This window comes from Taudactylus pleione, unplaced genomic scaffold (genome assembly GCF_031769625.1).
Source record: "Taudactylus pleione unplaced genomic scaffold, aTauple2 ptg001379l, whole genome shotgun sequence".
In the NCBI taxonomy this organism is placed as follows: domain Eukaryota; kingdom Metazoa; phylum Chordata; class Amphibia; order Anura; family Myobatrachidae; genus Taudactylus; species Taudactylus pleione.
The window spans coordinates 7317-21922 of NW_028285779.1; the positions used below are offsets into that span (position 1 = coordinate 7317).

The window sequence follows — 14606 nt, forward strand, 5'->3', positions numbered from 1 at the left end:
TGCCTGTTTCAGCGTAACTTTCCCATCCGCGATACACTGCAGTCGCTGTAAGGGCAGGGTGCATTTTTAGCGTTTAAAAATTGGGCAGGACTCTGCGCCCTTCTGAAAGAGCCGATCAGGAACGCTAGGTATGGGGGTGTAATAAACGATGCCACTAATACCACTCCTACTGCACCTGTTTTCAAGAGCAGTCTCATTAAATCTCATACACACAAGTTTATATTGCAATTTTTTCTTATTTTCCTAGCGGAGCTGGTTGTGGATAAAGCCATGGAACTCAAATTTATTGGGGGTGTTTATGGAGGAAACATCAAGCCCACCCCGTTCTTGTGTCTGGCACTAAAAATGCTGCAGATCCAGCCAGAGAAAGACATCATTGTGGAATTTATAAAGAATGAAGACTTTAAGTGAGTGTAATGATGGAGGTAACAGTATGACATGCAGTACTTCTGCTGAGTGTAATGATGGAGGTAACAGTATGACATGTAGTATTTCTGCTGTGTGTAATGATGGAGGTAACAGTATGACATGCAGTACTTCTGCTGTGTGTAATGATGGGAGGTATCAGTATGACATGTAGTACTTCTGCTGTGTGTAATGATGGGAGGTATCAGTATGACATGCAGTACTTCTGCTGTGTGTAATGATGGGAGGTAACAGTATGACATGTAGTATTTCTGCTGTGTGTAATGATGGAGGTAACAGTATGACATGCAGTACTTCTGCTGTGTGTAATGATGGGAGGTATCAGTATGACATGTAGTACTTCTGCTGTGTGTAATGATGGAGGTAACAGTACTTCTGCTGTGTGTAATGATGGAGGTAACAGTATGACAAGCAGTACTTCTGCTGAGTGTAATGATGGAGGTAACAGTATGACATGTAGTACTTCTGCTGTGTGTAATGATGGAGGTAACAGTATGACATGTAGTACTTCTGCTGTGTGTAATGATGGGAGGTAACTACTTCTGCTGAGTGTAATGATGGAGGTAACAGTATGACATGTAGTACTTCTGCTGTTTGTAATGATGGGAGGTAACTACTTCTGCTGAGTGTAATGATGGAGGTAACAGTATGACATGTAGTACTTCTGCTGTGTGTAAATGATGGAGGTAACAGTATGACATGTAGTTTTTCTGCTGTGTGTAATGATGGAGGTAACAGTATGACATGTAGTACTTCTGCTGTGTGTAATGATGGGAGGTAACTACTTCTGCTGAGTGTAATGATGGAGGTAACAGTATGACATGTAGTACTTCTGCTGTGTGTAATGATGGAGGTAACAGTATGACATGCAGTACTTCTGCTGTGTGTAATGATGGGAGGTAACAGTATGACATGTAGTACTTCTGCTGTGTGTAATGATGGAGGTAACAGTATGACATGTAGTACTTCTGCTGTGTGTAATGATGGGAGGTAACAGTATGACATGTAGTACTTCTGCTGTGTGTAATGATGGAGGTAACAGTATGACATGTAGTACTTCTGCTGTGTGTAATGATGGGAGGTAACAGTATGACATGCAGTACTTCTGCTGTGTGTAATGATGGAGGTAACAGTATGACATGTAGTACTTCTGCTGTGTGTAATGGGAGGTAACAGTATGACATGTAGTACTTCTGCTGTGTGTAATGATGGGAGGTAACTACTTCTGCTGTGTGTAATGATGGGAGGTAACAGTATGACATGTAGTACTTCTGCTGTGTGTAATGATGGGAGGTAACAGTATGACATGTAGTACTTCTGCTGTGTGTAATGATGGGAGGTAACAGTATGATATGTAGTACTTCTGCTGTGTGTAATGATGGGAGGTAACAGTATGACATGTAGTACTTCTGCTGTGTGTAATGATGGGAGGTAACATTATGACATGTAGTACTTCTGCTGTGTGTAATGATAGAGGTAACAGTATGACATGTAGTACTTCTGCTGTGTGTAATGATGGAGGTAACAGTATGACATGTAGTACTTCTGCTGTGTGTAATGATGGGAGATAACAGTATGACATGTAGTACTTATGCTGTGTGTAGTGATGGAGGTAACAGTATGACATGTAGTACTTCTGCTGTGTGTAATGATGGGAGGTAACATTATGACATGTAGTACTTCTGCTGTGTGTAATGATAGAGGTAACAGTATGACATGTAGTACTTCTGCTGTGTGTAATGATGGGAGGTAACAGTATGACATGTAGTACTTCTGCTGTGTGTAATGATGGGAGGTAACAGTATGACATGTAGTACTTCTGCTGTGTGTAATGATGGAGGTAACAGTATGACATGTAGTACTTCTGCTGTGTGTAATGATGGGAGGTAACTACTTCTGCTGAGTGTAATGATGGAGGTAACAGTATGACATGTAGTACTTCTGCTGTGTGTAATGATGAGAGGTAACAGTATGACATGTAGTATTTCTGCTGTGTAATGATGGGAGGTAACAGTATGACATGTAGTACTTCTGCTGTGTAATGATGGGAGGTAACTACTTCTGCTGAGTGTAATGATGGAGGTAACAGTATGACATGTAGTACTTCTGCTGTGTGTAATGATGGAGGTAACAGTATGACATGTAGTTTTTCTGCTGTGTAATGATGGGAGGTAACAGTATGACATGTAGTACTTCTGCTTTGTGTAATGATGGAGGTAACAGTATGACATGTAGTACTTCTGCTGTGTATTGATGGGAGGTAACTGCTTCTGCTGTGTGTAATGATGGAGGTAACAGTATGACATGGAGTACTTCTGCTGTGTAATGATGGGAGGTAACTGTATGACATGCAGTACTTCTGCTGTGTGTAATGATGGGAGGTAACAGTATGACATGTAGTACTTCTGCTGTGTGTAATGATGGGAGGTAACAGTATGACATGCAGTGCTTCTGCTGAGTGTAATGATGGGAGGTAACAGTATGACATGTAGTACTTCTGCTGTGTAATGATGGAGGTAACAGTATGACATTTAGTACTTCTGCTGTGTGTAATGATGGGAGGTAACAGTATGACATGTAGTACTTCTGCTGTGTGTAATGATGGAGGTAACAGTATGACATGTAGTACTTCTGCTGAGTGTAATGATGGGAGGTAACAGTATGACATGTAGTACTTTTGCTGTGTGTAATGATGGAGGTAACAGTATGACATGCAGTACTTCTGCTGTGTGTAATGATGGAGGTAACAGTATGACATGCAGTACTTCTGCTGTGTGTAATGATGGGAGGTAACATTATGACATGTAGTACTTCTGCTGTGTGTAATGATAGAGGTAACAGTATGACATGTAGTACTTCTGCTGTGTGTAATGATGGAGGTAACAGTATGACATGTAGTACTTCTGCTGTGTGTAATGATGGGAGGTAACAGTATGACATGTAGTATTTCTGCTGTGTAATGATGGGAGGTAACAGTATGACATGTAATACTTCTGCTGTGTGTAATGATGGGAGGTAACAGTATGACATGTAGTATTTCTGCTGTGTAATGATGGGAGGTAACAGTATGACATGTAGTACTTCTGCTGAGTGTAATGATGGAGGTAACAGTATGACATGTAGTACTTCTGCTGTGTGTAATGATGGGAGGTAACAGTATGACATGTAGTAGTTCTGCTGTGTAATGATGGGAGGTAACAGTATGACATGTAGTACTTCTGCTGTGTGTAATGATGGGAGGTAACTACTTCTGCTGTGTGTAATGATGGAGGTAACAGTATGACATGTAGTACTTCTGCTGTGTGTAATGATGGAGGTAACAGTATGACATGTAGTTTTTCTGCTGTGTAATGATGGGAGGTAACAGTATGACATGCAGTACTTCTGCTGTGTGTAATGATGGGAGGTAACAGTATGACATGTAGTACTTCTGCTGAGTGTAATGGAGGTAACAGTATGACATGTAGTACTTCTGCTGTGTGTAATGATGGAGGTATCAGTATGACATGTAGTACTTCTGCTGTGTGTAATGATGGGAGTAACAGTATGACATGTAGTACTTCTGCTGTGTGTAATTATAGAGGTAACAGTATGACATGTAGTACTTCTGCTGTGTGTAATGATGGAGGTAACAGTATGACATGTAGTACTTCTGCTGTGTGTAATGATGGGAGGTAACTACTTCTGCTGTGTGTAATGATGGAGGTAACAGTATGACATGCAGTACTTCTGCTGAGTGTAATGATGGAGGTAACAGTATGACATGTAGTACTTCTGCTGTGTGTAATGATGGAGGTAACAGTACTTCTGCTGTGTGTAATGATGGAGGTAACAGTATGACATGTAGTACTTCTGCTGAGTGTAATGATGGAGGTAACAGTATGACATGTAGTACTTCTGCTGTGTGTAATGATGGAGGTAACAGTATGACATGCAGTACTTCTGCTGAGTGTAATGATGGAGGTAACCGTATGACATGTAGTACTTCTGCTGAGTGTAATGATGGAGGTAACAGTATGACATGTAGTACTTCTGCTGTGTGTAATCATGGGAGGTAACAGTATGACATGTAGTACTTCTGCTGAGTGTAATGATGGAGGTAACAGTATGACATGTAGTACTTCTGCTGAGTGTAATGATGGAGGTAACAGTATGACATGCAGTACTTCTGCTGAGTGTAATGATGGGAGGTAACAGTATGACATGTAGTAATTCTGCTGAGTGTAATGATGGGAGGTAACAGTATGACATGTAGTACTTCTGCTGTGTGTAATGATGGGAGGTAACAGTATGACATGTAGTACTTCTGCTGTGTATTGATGGGAGGGAACTACTTCTGCTGAGTGTAATGATGGGAGGTAACAGTATGACATGTAGTACTTCTGCTGTGTGTAATGATGGAGGTAACAGTATGACATGCAGTACTTCTGCTGAGTGTAATGATGGGAGGTAACAGTATGACATGTAGTAATTCTGCTGAGTGTAATGATGGGAGGTAACAGTATGACATGTAGTACTTCTGCTGTGTGTAATGATGGGAGGTAACAGTATGACATGTAGTACTTCTGCTGTGTGTAATGATGGGAGGTAACAGTATGACATGTAGTATTTCTGCTGTGTAATGATGGGAGGTAACAGTATGACATGTAGTACTTCTGCTGAGTGTAATGATGGAGGTAACAGTATGACATGTAGTACTTCTGCTGTGTGTAATGATGGGAGGTAACAGTATGACATGTAGTAGTTCTGCTGTGTAATGATGGGAGGTAACAGTATGACATGTAGTACTTCTGCTGTGTGTAATGATGGGAGGTAACTACTTCTGCTGTGTGTAATGATGGAGGTAACAGTATGACATGTAGTACTTCTGCTGAGTGTAATGATGGAGGTAACAGTATAACATAAAGTACTTCTGCTGTGTGTAATGGAGGTAACAGTATGACATGTAGTTTTTCTGCTGTGTAATGATGGGAGGTAACAGTATGACATGTAGTACTTCTGCTGAGTGTAATGATGGAGGTAACAGTATGACATGCAGTACTTCTGCTGAGTGTAATGATGGGAGGTAACAGTATGACATGTAGTACTTCTGCTGTGTGTAATGATGGGAGGTAACAGTATGACATGTAGTACTTCTGCTGTGTAATGATGGGAGGTAACTACTTCTGCTGAGTGTAATGATGGAGGTAACAGTAGGACATGTAGTACTTCTGCTGTGTGTAATGATGGGAGGTAACAGTATGACATGTAGTACTTCTGCTGTGTGTAATGATAGAGGTAACAGTATGACATGTAGTACTTCTGCTGTGTGTAATGATGGGAGGTAACTACTTCTGCTGAGTGTAATGATGGAGGTAACAGTATGACATGTAGTATTTCTGCTGTGTAATGATGGGAGGTAACTACTTCTGCTGAGTGTAATGATGGAGGTAACAGTATGACATGTAGTACTTCTGCTGTGTGTAATGATGGGAGGGAACAGTATGACATGTAGTACTTCTGCTGTGTGTAATGATAGAGGTAACAGTATGACATGTAGTACTTCTGCTGTGTGTAATGATGGGAGGTAACTACTTCTGCTGAGTGTAATGATGGAGGTAACAGTATGACATGTAGTACTTCTGCTGTGTGTAATGATGGGAGGTAACAGTATGACATGTAGTGCTTCTGCTGAGTGTAATGATGGGAGGTAACAGTATGACATGTAGTACTTATGCTGTGTGTAATGATGGAGGTAACAGTATGATATGCAGTACTTCTGCTGTGTGTAATGATGGAGGTAACAGTATGACATGTAGTACTTCTGCTGTGTGTAATGATGGGAGGTAACAGTATGACATGTAGTACTTCTGCTGTGTGTAATGATGGAGGTAACAGTATGACATGTAGTACTTCTGCTGTGTGTAATGATGGAGGTAACAGTATGACATGCAGTACTTCTGCTGTGTGTAATGATGGAGGTAACAGTATGACATGCAGTACTTCTGCTGTGTGTAATGATGGAAGTAACAGTATGACATGTAGTACTTCTGCTGTGTAATGATGGGAGGTAACAGTATGACATGTAGTATTTCTGCTGTGTGTAATGATGGAGGTAACAGTATGACATGTAGTACTTCTGCTGTGTAATGATGGGAGGTAACAGTATGACATGTAGTACTTCTGCTGTGTGTAATGATGGAAGTAACAGTATGACATGTAGTACTTCTGCTGTGTAATGATGGGAGGTAACAGTATGACATGTAGTACTTCTGCTGTGTGTAATGATGGAGGTAATAGTATGACATGTAGTATTTCTGCTGTGTGTAATGATGGGAGGTAACAGTATGACATGTAGTATTTCTGCTGTGTGTAATGATGGGAGGTAACAGTATGACATGTAGTACTTCTGCTGTGTGCAATGATGGAGGTAACAGTATGACATGTAGTATTTCTGCTTTGTAATGATGGGAGGTAACAGTATGACATGTAGTACTTCTGCTGAGTGTAATGATGGAGGTAACAGTATGACATGTAGTACTTCTGCTGTGTAATGATGGGAGGTAACAGTATGACATGTAGTACTTCTGCTGTGTGTAATGATGGAGGTAACAGTATGACATGTAGTGCTTCTGCTGTGTGTAATGATGGGAGGTAACAGTATGACATGTAGTACTTCTGCTGTGTGTAATGATGGGAGGTAACTACTTCTGCTGTGTGTAATGATGGAGGTAACCGTATGACATGTAGTACTTCTGCTGAGTGTAATGATGGAGATAACAGTATGACATGTAGTACTTCTGCTGTGTGTAATGATGGAGGTAACAGTATGACATGTAGTACTTCTGCTGTGTATTGATGGGAGGTAACTGCTTCTGCTGTGTGTAATGATGGAGGTAACAGTATGACATGTAGTACTTCTGCTGTGTAATGATGGGAGGTAACAGTATGACATGCAGTACTTCTGCTGTGTGTAATGATGGGAGGTAACAGTATGACATGTAGTACTTCTGCTGTGTGTAATGATGGGAGGTAACAGTATGACATGTAGTACTTCTGCTGTGTGTAATGATGGGAGGTAACAGTATGACATGCAGTACTTCTGCTGTGTGTAATGATGGAGGTAACAGTATGACATGTAGTACTTCTGCTGAGTGTAATGATGGGAGGTAACAGTATGACATGTAGTACTTCTGCTGTGTGTAATGATGGGAGGTAACAGTATGACAAGCAGTACTTCTGCTGTGTGTAATGATGGGAGGTAACAGTATGACATGTAGTACTTCTGCTGTGTGCAATGATGGAGGTAACAGTATGACATGTAGTTTTTCTGCTGTGTAATGATGGGAGGTAACTACTTCTGCTGTGTGTAATGATGGAGGTAACAGTATGACATGTAGTACTTCTGCTGTGTGTAATGATGGAGATAACAGTATGACATGTAGTACTTCTGCTGTGTGTAATGATGGAGGTAACAGTATGACATGTAGTACTTCTGCTGAGTGTAATGATGGAGGTAACAGTATGACATGTAGTACTTGTGCTGTGTGTAATGATGGGAGGTAACAGTATGACATGTAGTAATTCTGCTGTGTGTAATGATGGGAGGTAACAGTATGACAAGCAGTACTTCTGCGTGTAATGATGGGAGGTAACAGTATGACATGTAGTACTTCTGCTGTGTGCAATGATGGAGGTAACAGTATGACATGTAGTACTTCTGCTGTGTGTAATGATGGAGGTAACAGTATGACATGCAATGCTTCTGCTGTGTGTAATGATGGGAGGTAACAGTATGACATGTAGTACTTCTGCTGTGAGTAATGATAGAGGTAACAGTATGACATGTAGTACTTCTGCTGTGTAATGATGGGAGGTAACTACTTCTGAGTGTAATGATGGAGGTAACAGTATGACATGTAGTACTTCTGCTGTGTGTAATGATGGGAGGTAACAGTATGACATGCAGTGCTTCTGCTGTGTGTAATGATGGGAGGTAACAGTATGACATGTAGTACTTCTGCTGTGTGTAATGATGGAGGTAACAGTATGACATGTAGTACTTCTGCTGTGTGTAATGATGGGAGGTAACAGTATGACATGTAGTACTTCTGCTGTGTGTAATGATGGAGGTAACAGTATGACATGTAGTACTTCTGCTGTGTGTAATGATGGGAGGTAACTACTTCTGCTGAGTGTAATGATGGAGGTAACAGTATGACATGTAGTATTTCTGCTGTGTAATGATGGGAGGTAACTACTTCTGCTGAGTGTAATGATGGAGGTAACAGTATGACATGTAGTACTTCTGCTGTGTGTAATGATGGGAGGTAACAGTATGACATGTAGTACTTCTGCTGTGTGTAATGATAGAGGTAACAGTATGACATGTAGTACTTCTGCTGTGTGTAATGATGGGAGGTAACTACTTCTGCTGAGTGTAATGATGGAGGTAACCGTATGACATGTAGTACTTCTGCTGAGTGTAATGATGGGAGGTAACAGTATGACATGTAGTACTTCTGCTGTGTGTAATGATGGGAGGTAACAGTATGACAAGCAGTACTTCTGCGTGTAATGATGGGAGGTAACAGTATGACATGTAGTACTTCTGCTGTGTGCAATGATGGAGGTAACAGTATGACATGTAGTACTTCTGCTGTGTGTAATGATGGAGGTAACAGTATGACATGCAATGCTTCTGCTGTGTGTAATGATGGGAGGTAACAGTATGACATGTAGTACTTCTGCTGTGAGTAATGATAGAGGTAACAGTATGACATGTAGTACTTCTGCTGTGTAATGATGGGAGGTAACTACTTCTGAGTGTAATGATGGGAGGTAACAGTATGACATGTAGTACTTCTGCTGTGTGCAATGATGGAGGTAACAGTATGACATGTAGTACTTCTGCTGTGTGTATTGATGGGAGGGAACTACTTCTGCTGAGTGTAATGATGAGAGGTAACAGTATGACATGTAGTACTTCTGCTGTGTAATGATGGAGGTAACAGTATGACATGCAGTACTTCTGCTGTGTGTAATGATGGAGGTAACAGTATGACATGTAGTACTTCTGCTGTGTAATGATGGGCGGTAACAGTATGACATGCAGTACTTCTGCTGTGTGTAATGATGGGAGGTAACAGTATGACATGTAGTACTTCTGCTGTGTGTAATGATGGGAGGTAACAGTATGACATGTAGTTTTTCTGCTGTGTAATGATGGGAGGGAACTACTTCTGCTGAGTGTAATGATGGGAGGTAACAGTATGACATGTAGTACTTCTGCTGTGTGTAATGATGGAGGTAACAGTATGACAAGCAGTACTTCTGCTGTGTGTAATGATGGGAGGTAACAGTATGACATGTAGTACTTCTGCTGTGTGTAATGATGGAGGTAACAGTATGACATGTAGTACTTCTGCTGAGTGTAATGATGGGAGGTAACAGTATGACATGTAGTACTTTTGCTGTGTGTAATGATGGGAGGTAACAGTATGACATGTAGTACTTCTGCTGTGTGTAATGATGGGAGGTAACAGTATGACATGTAGTACTTCTGCTGTGTGCAATGATGGAGGTAACAGTATGACATGTAGTTTTTCTGCTGTGTAATGATGGGAGGTAACTACTTCTGCTGAGTATAATGATGGAGGTAACAGTATGACATGTAGTACTTCTGCTGTGTGTAATGATAGAGGTAACAGTATGACATGTAGTACTTCTGCTGTGTGTAATGATGGGAGGTAACAGTATGACATGTAGTACTTCTTCTGTGTAATGATGGGAGGTAACTGCTTCTGCTGAGTATAATGATGGAGGTAACAGTATGACATGTAGTACTTCTGCTGTGTGTAATGATGGAGGTAACAGTATGACATGTAGTACTTCTTCTGTGTAATGATGGGAGGTAACTGCTTCTGCTGTGTGTAATGATGGAGGTAACAGTATGAAATGTAGTGCTTCTGCTGTGTAATGATGGAGGTAACAGTATGACATGTAGTACTTCTGCTGTGTAATGATGGAGGTAACAGAATGACATGTAGTACTTCTGCTGTGTGTAATGATGGAGGTAACAGAATGACATGTAGTACTTCTGCTGTGTGTAATGATGGAGGTAACAGTATGACATGTAGTACTTCTGCTGTGTGTAATGATGGAGGTAACAGTATGACATGTAGTACTTCTGCTGTGTGTAATGATGGAGGTAACAGAATGACATGCAGTACTTCTGCTGTGTGTAATGATGGAGGTAACAGTATGACATGTAGTACTTCTGCTGTGTGTAATGATGGAGATAACAGTATGACATGTAGTACTTCTGCTGTGTGTAATGATGGGAGGTAACTACTTCTGCTGAGTGTAATGATGGAGGTAACAGTATGACATGTAGTACTTCTGCTGTGTGTAATGATAGAGGTAACAGTATGACATGTAGTACTTCTGCTGTGTGTAATGATGGGAGGTAACAGTATGACATGTAGTACTTCTTCTGTGTAATGATGGAGGTAACAGTATGACATGCAGTATTTCTGCTGTGTGTAATGATGGGAGGTAACAGTATGACATGCAGTACTTCTGCTGTGTGTAATGATGGAGGTAACAGTATGACATGTAGTACTTCTGCTGTGTGTAATGATGGGAGGTAACTACTTCTGCTGAGTGTAATGAATGAGATAACAGTATGACGTAGTACTTCTGCTGTGTGTAATGATGGGAGGTAACAGTATGACATGCAGTACTTCTGCTGTGTGTAATGATGGAGGTAACAGTATGACATGTAGTACTTCTGCTGTGTGTAATGATGGGAGGTAACAGTATGACATGTAGTAATTCTGCTGTGTGTAATGATGGGAGGTAACAGTATGACATGTAGTACTTCTGCTGTGTGTAATGATGGGAGGTAACTACTTCTGCTGAGTGTAATGATGGAGGTAACAGTATGACATGTAGTATTTCTGCTGTGTAATGATGGGAGGTAACTACTTCTGCTGTGTGTAATGATGGGAGGTAACAGTATGACATGTAGTACTTCTGCTGTGTGTAATGATGGGAGGTAACAGTATGATATGCAGTACTTCTGCTGTGTGTAATGATGGAGGTAACAGTATGACATGTAGTACTTCTGCTGTGTGTAATAATGGGAGGTAACAGTATGACATGTAGTACTTCTGCTGTGTGTAATGATGGAGGTAACAGAATGACATGTAGTACTTCTGCTGTGTGTAATGATGGAGGTAACAGTATGACATGTAGTACTTCTGCTGTGTGCAATGATGGAGGTAACAGTATGACATGTAGTACTTCTGCTGTGTGCAATGATGGAGGTAACAGTATGACATGTAGTACTTCTGCTGTGTGTAATGATGGAGGTAACAGTATGACATGTAGTACTTCTGCTGTGTGTAATGATGGGAGGTAACAGTATGACATGTAGTACTTCTGCTGTGTAATGATGGGAGGTAACAGTATGACATGCAGTACTTCTGCTGTGTGTAATGATGGAGGTAACAGTATGACATGCAGTACTTCTGCTGTGTGTAATGATGGAGGTAACAGTATGACATGTAGTACTTCTGCTGTGTGTAATGATAGAGGTAACAGTATGACATGTAGTACTTCTACTGTGTGTAATGATGGGAGGTAACAGTATGACATGTAGTACTTCTGCTGTGTGTAATGATGGAGGTAACAGTATGACATGCAGTACTTCTGCTGTGTGTAATGATGGAGGTAACAGTATGACATGTAGTACTTCTGCTGTGTGTAATGATGGAGGTAACAGTATGACATGTAGTACTTCTGCTGTGTGTAATGATGGAGATAACAGAATGACATGTAGTACTTCTGTGTGTAATGATGGGAGGTAACAGTATGACATGCAGTACTTCTGCTGTGTGTAATGATGGAGGTAACAGTATGACATGTAGTACTTCTGCTGTGTGTAATGATGGGAGGTAACAGTATGACATGTAGTACTTCTGCTGTGTGTAATGATGGGAGGTAACAGTATGACATGTAGTACTTCTGCTGTGTGTAATGATGGGAGGTAACTACTTCTGCTGTGTGTAATGATGGGAGGTAACAGCATGACATGTAGTACTTCTGCTGTGTGCAATGATGGAGGTAACTGTATGACATGCAGTGCTACTGCTGAGTGTAATGATGGGAGGTAACTACTTTTGCTGAGTGTAATGATGGGAGGTAACAGTATGACATGTAGTATTTCTGATGTGTGTAATGATGGGAGGTAACAGTAGGACATGTAGTTCTTCTGTTGTGTGTAATGATGGGATGTAACAGTATGACATGTAGTACTTCTGCTGTGTGTAATGATGGAGGTAACAGTATGACATGCAGTTCTTCTGCTGTGTGTAATGATGGAGGTAACCGTATGACATGTAGTACTTCTGCTGTGTGTAATGATGGAGGTAACAGTATGACGTGTAGTATTTCTGCTGTGTGTAATGATGGGAGGTAACAGTACTTCTGCTGTGTGTAATGATGGGAGGTAACAGTATGACATGTAGTACTTCTGCTGTGTGTAATGATGGGAGGTAACAGTACTTCTGCTGAGTAATGATGGGAGGTAACAGTACTTCTGCTGTGTGTAATGATGGGAGGTAACAGTATGACATGTAGTACTTCTGCTGTCTAATGTAGGAGGTAACAGTATGACATGTAGTACTTCTGCTGTGTGTAGTGATTGGAGGTAACAGTATGACATGTAGTACTTCTGCTGTGTGTAATGATGGAGGTAACAGTATGACATGCAGTTCTTCTGCTGTGTGTAATGATGGGAGGTAACTACTTCTGCTGTGTGTAATGATGGGAGGTAACAGTATGACATGTAGTACTTCTGCTGAGTGTAATGATGGGAGGTAACAGTACTTCTGCTGAGTAATGATGGGAGGTAACAGTACTTCTGCTGTGTGTAATGATGGGAGGTAACAGTATGACATGTAGTACTTCTGCTGTGTGTAATGATAGAGGTAACAGTATGACATTTAGTACTTCTGCTGTGTGTAATTATGGGAGGTAACAGTATGACATGTAGTACTTATGCTGTGTGTAATTATGGGAGGTAACAGTATGACATGTAGTACTTCTGCTGTGTGTAATGATGGGAGGTAACAGTATGACATGTAGTACTTCTGCTGTGTGTTATGATGGGAGGTAACAGTATGACATGTAGTACTTCTGCTGTGTGTAATGATGGAGGTAACAGTATGACATGTAGTACTTCTGCTGTGTGTAATGATGGAGGTAACAGTATGACATGTAGTACTTCTGCTGTGTGTAATGATGGAGGTAACAGTATGACATGTAGTACTTCTGCTGTCTAATGATGGAGGTAACCGTATGACATGTAGTACTTCTGCTGTGTAATGATGGAGGTAACAGTATGACATGTAGTACTTCTGCTGTGTGTAATGATGGGAGGTAACTACTTCTGCTGTGTAATGATGGAGGTAACAGTATGACATGCAGTACTTCTGCTGTGTGTAATGATGGAGGTAACAGTATGACATGCAGTACTTCTGCTGTGTGTAATGATGGAGATAACAGTATGACATGTAGTACTTCTGCTGAGTGTAATGATGGAGGTAACAGTATGACATGTAGTACTTCTGCTGTGTGTAATGATAGAGGTAACAGTATGACATGTAGTACTTCTGCTGTGTGTAATGATGGAGGTAACAGTATGACATGTAGTACTTCTGCTGTGTGTAATGATGGGAGGTAACAGTATGACATGTAGTACTTCTGCTGTGTAATGATGGAGGTAACAGTATGACATGTAGTACTTCTTCTGTGTGTAATGATGGGAGGTAACTACTTCTGCTGTGTAATGATGGAGGTAACAGTATGACATGCAGTACTTCTGCTGTGTGTAATGATGGAGATAACAGTATGACATGTAGTACTTCTGCTGAGTGTAATGATGGAGGTAACAGTATGACATGTAGTACTTCTGCTGTGTGTAATGATAGAGGTAACAGTATGACATGTAGTACTTCTGCTGTGTGTAATGATGGAGGTAACAGTATGACATGTAGTACTTCTGCTGTGTGTAATGATGGGAGGTAACAGTATGACATGTAGTACTTCTGCTGTGTGTAATGATGGAGGTAACAGTATGACATGTAGTACTTCTGCTGTGTGTAATGATGGGAGGTAACAGTATGACATGTAGT

At 40.8% G+C, this 14606-nt stretch overlaps 1 protein-coding gene across 1 annotated transcript in view; it reads left to right on the forward strand.

Moving 5' to 3' along the window:
* Window positions 1–252: 252 nt before the first annotated feature.
* Window positions 253–14606, forward strand: part of PRPF38A (pre-mRNA processing factor 38A) — a 41779-nt gene continuing 27425 nt past the window's right edge. The window contains exon 1 of the mRNA XM_088463462.1: window positions 253–407. Within this exon, the coding sequence (XP_088319588.1) occupies window positions 271–407 (137 nt within the window). The 5' untranslated portion in view covers window positions 253–270. The remainder of the gene's footprint in view (window positions 408–14606) is intronic.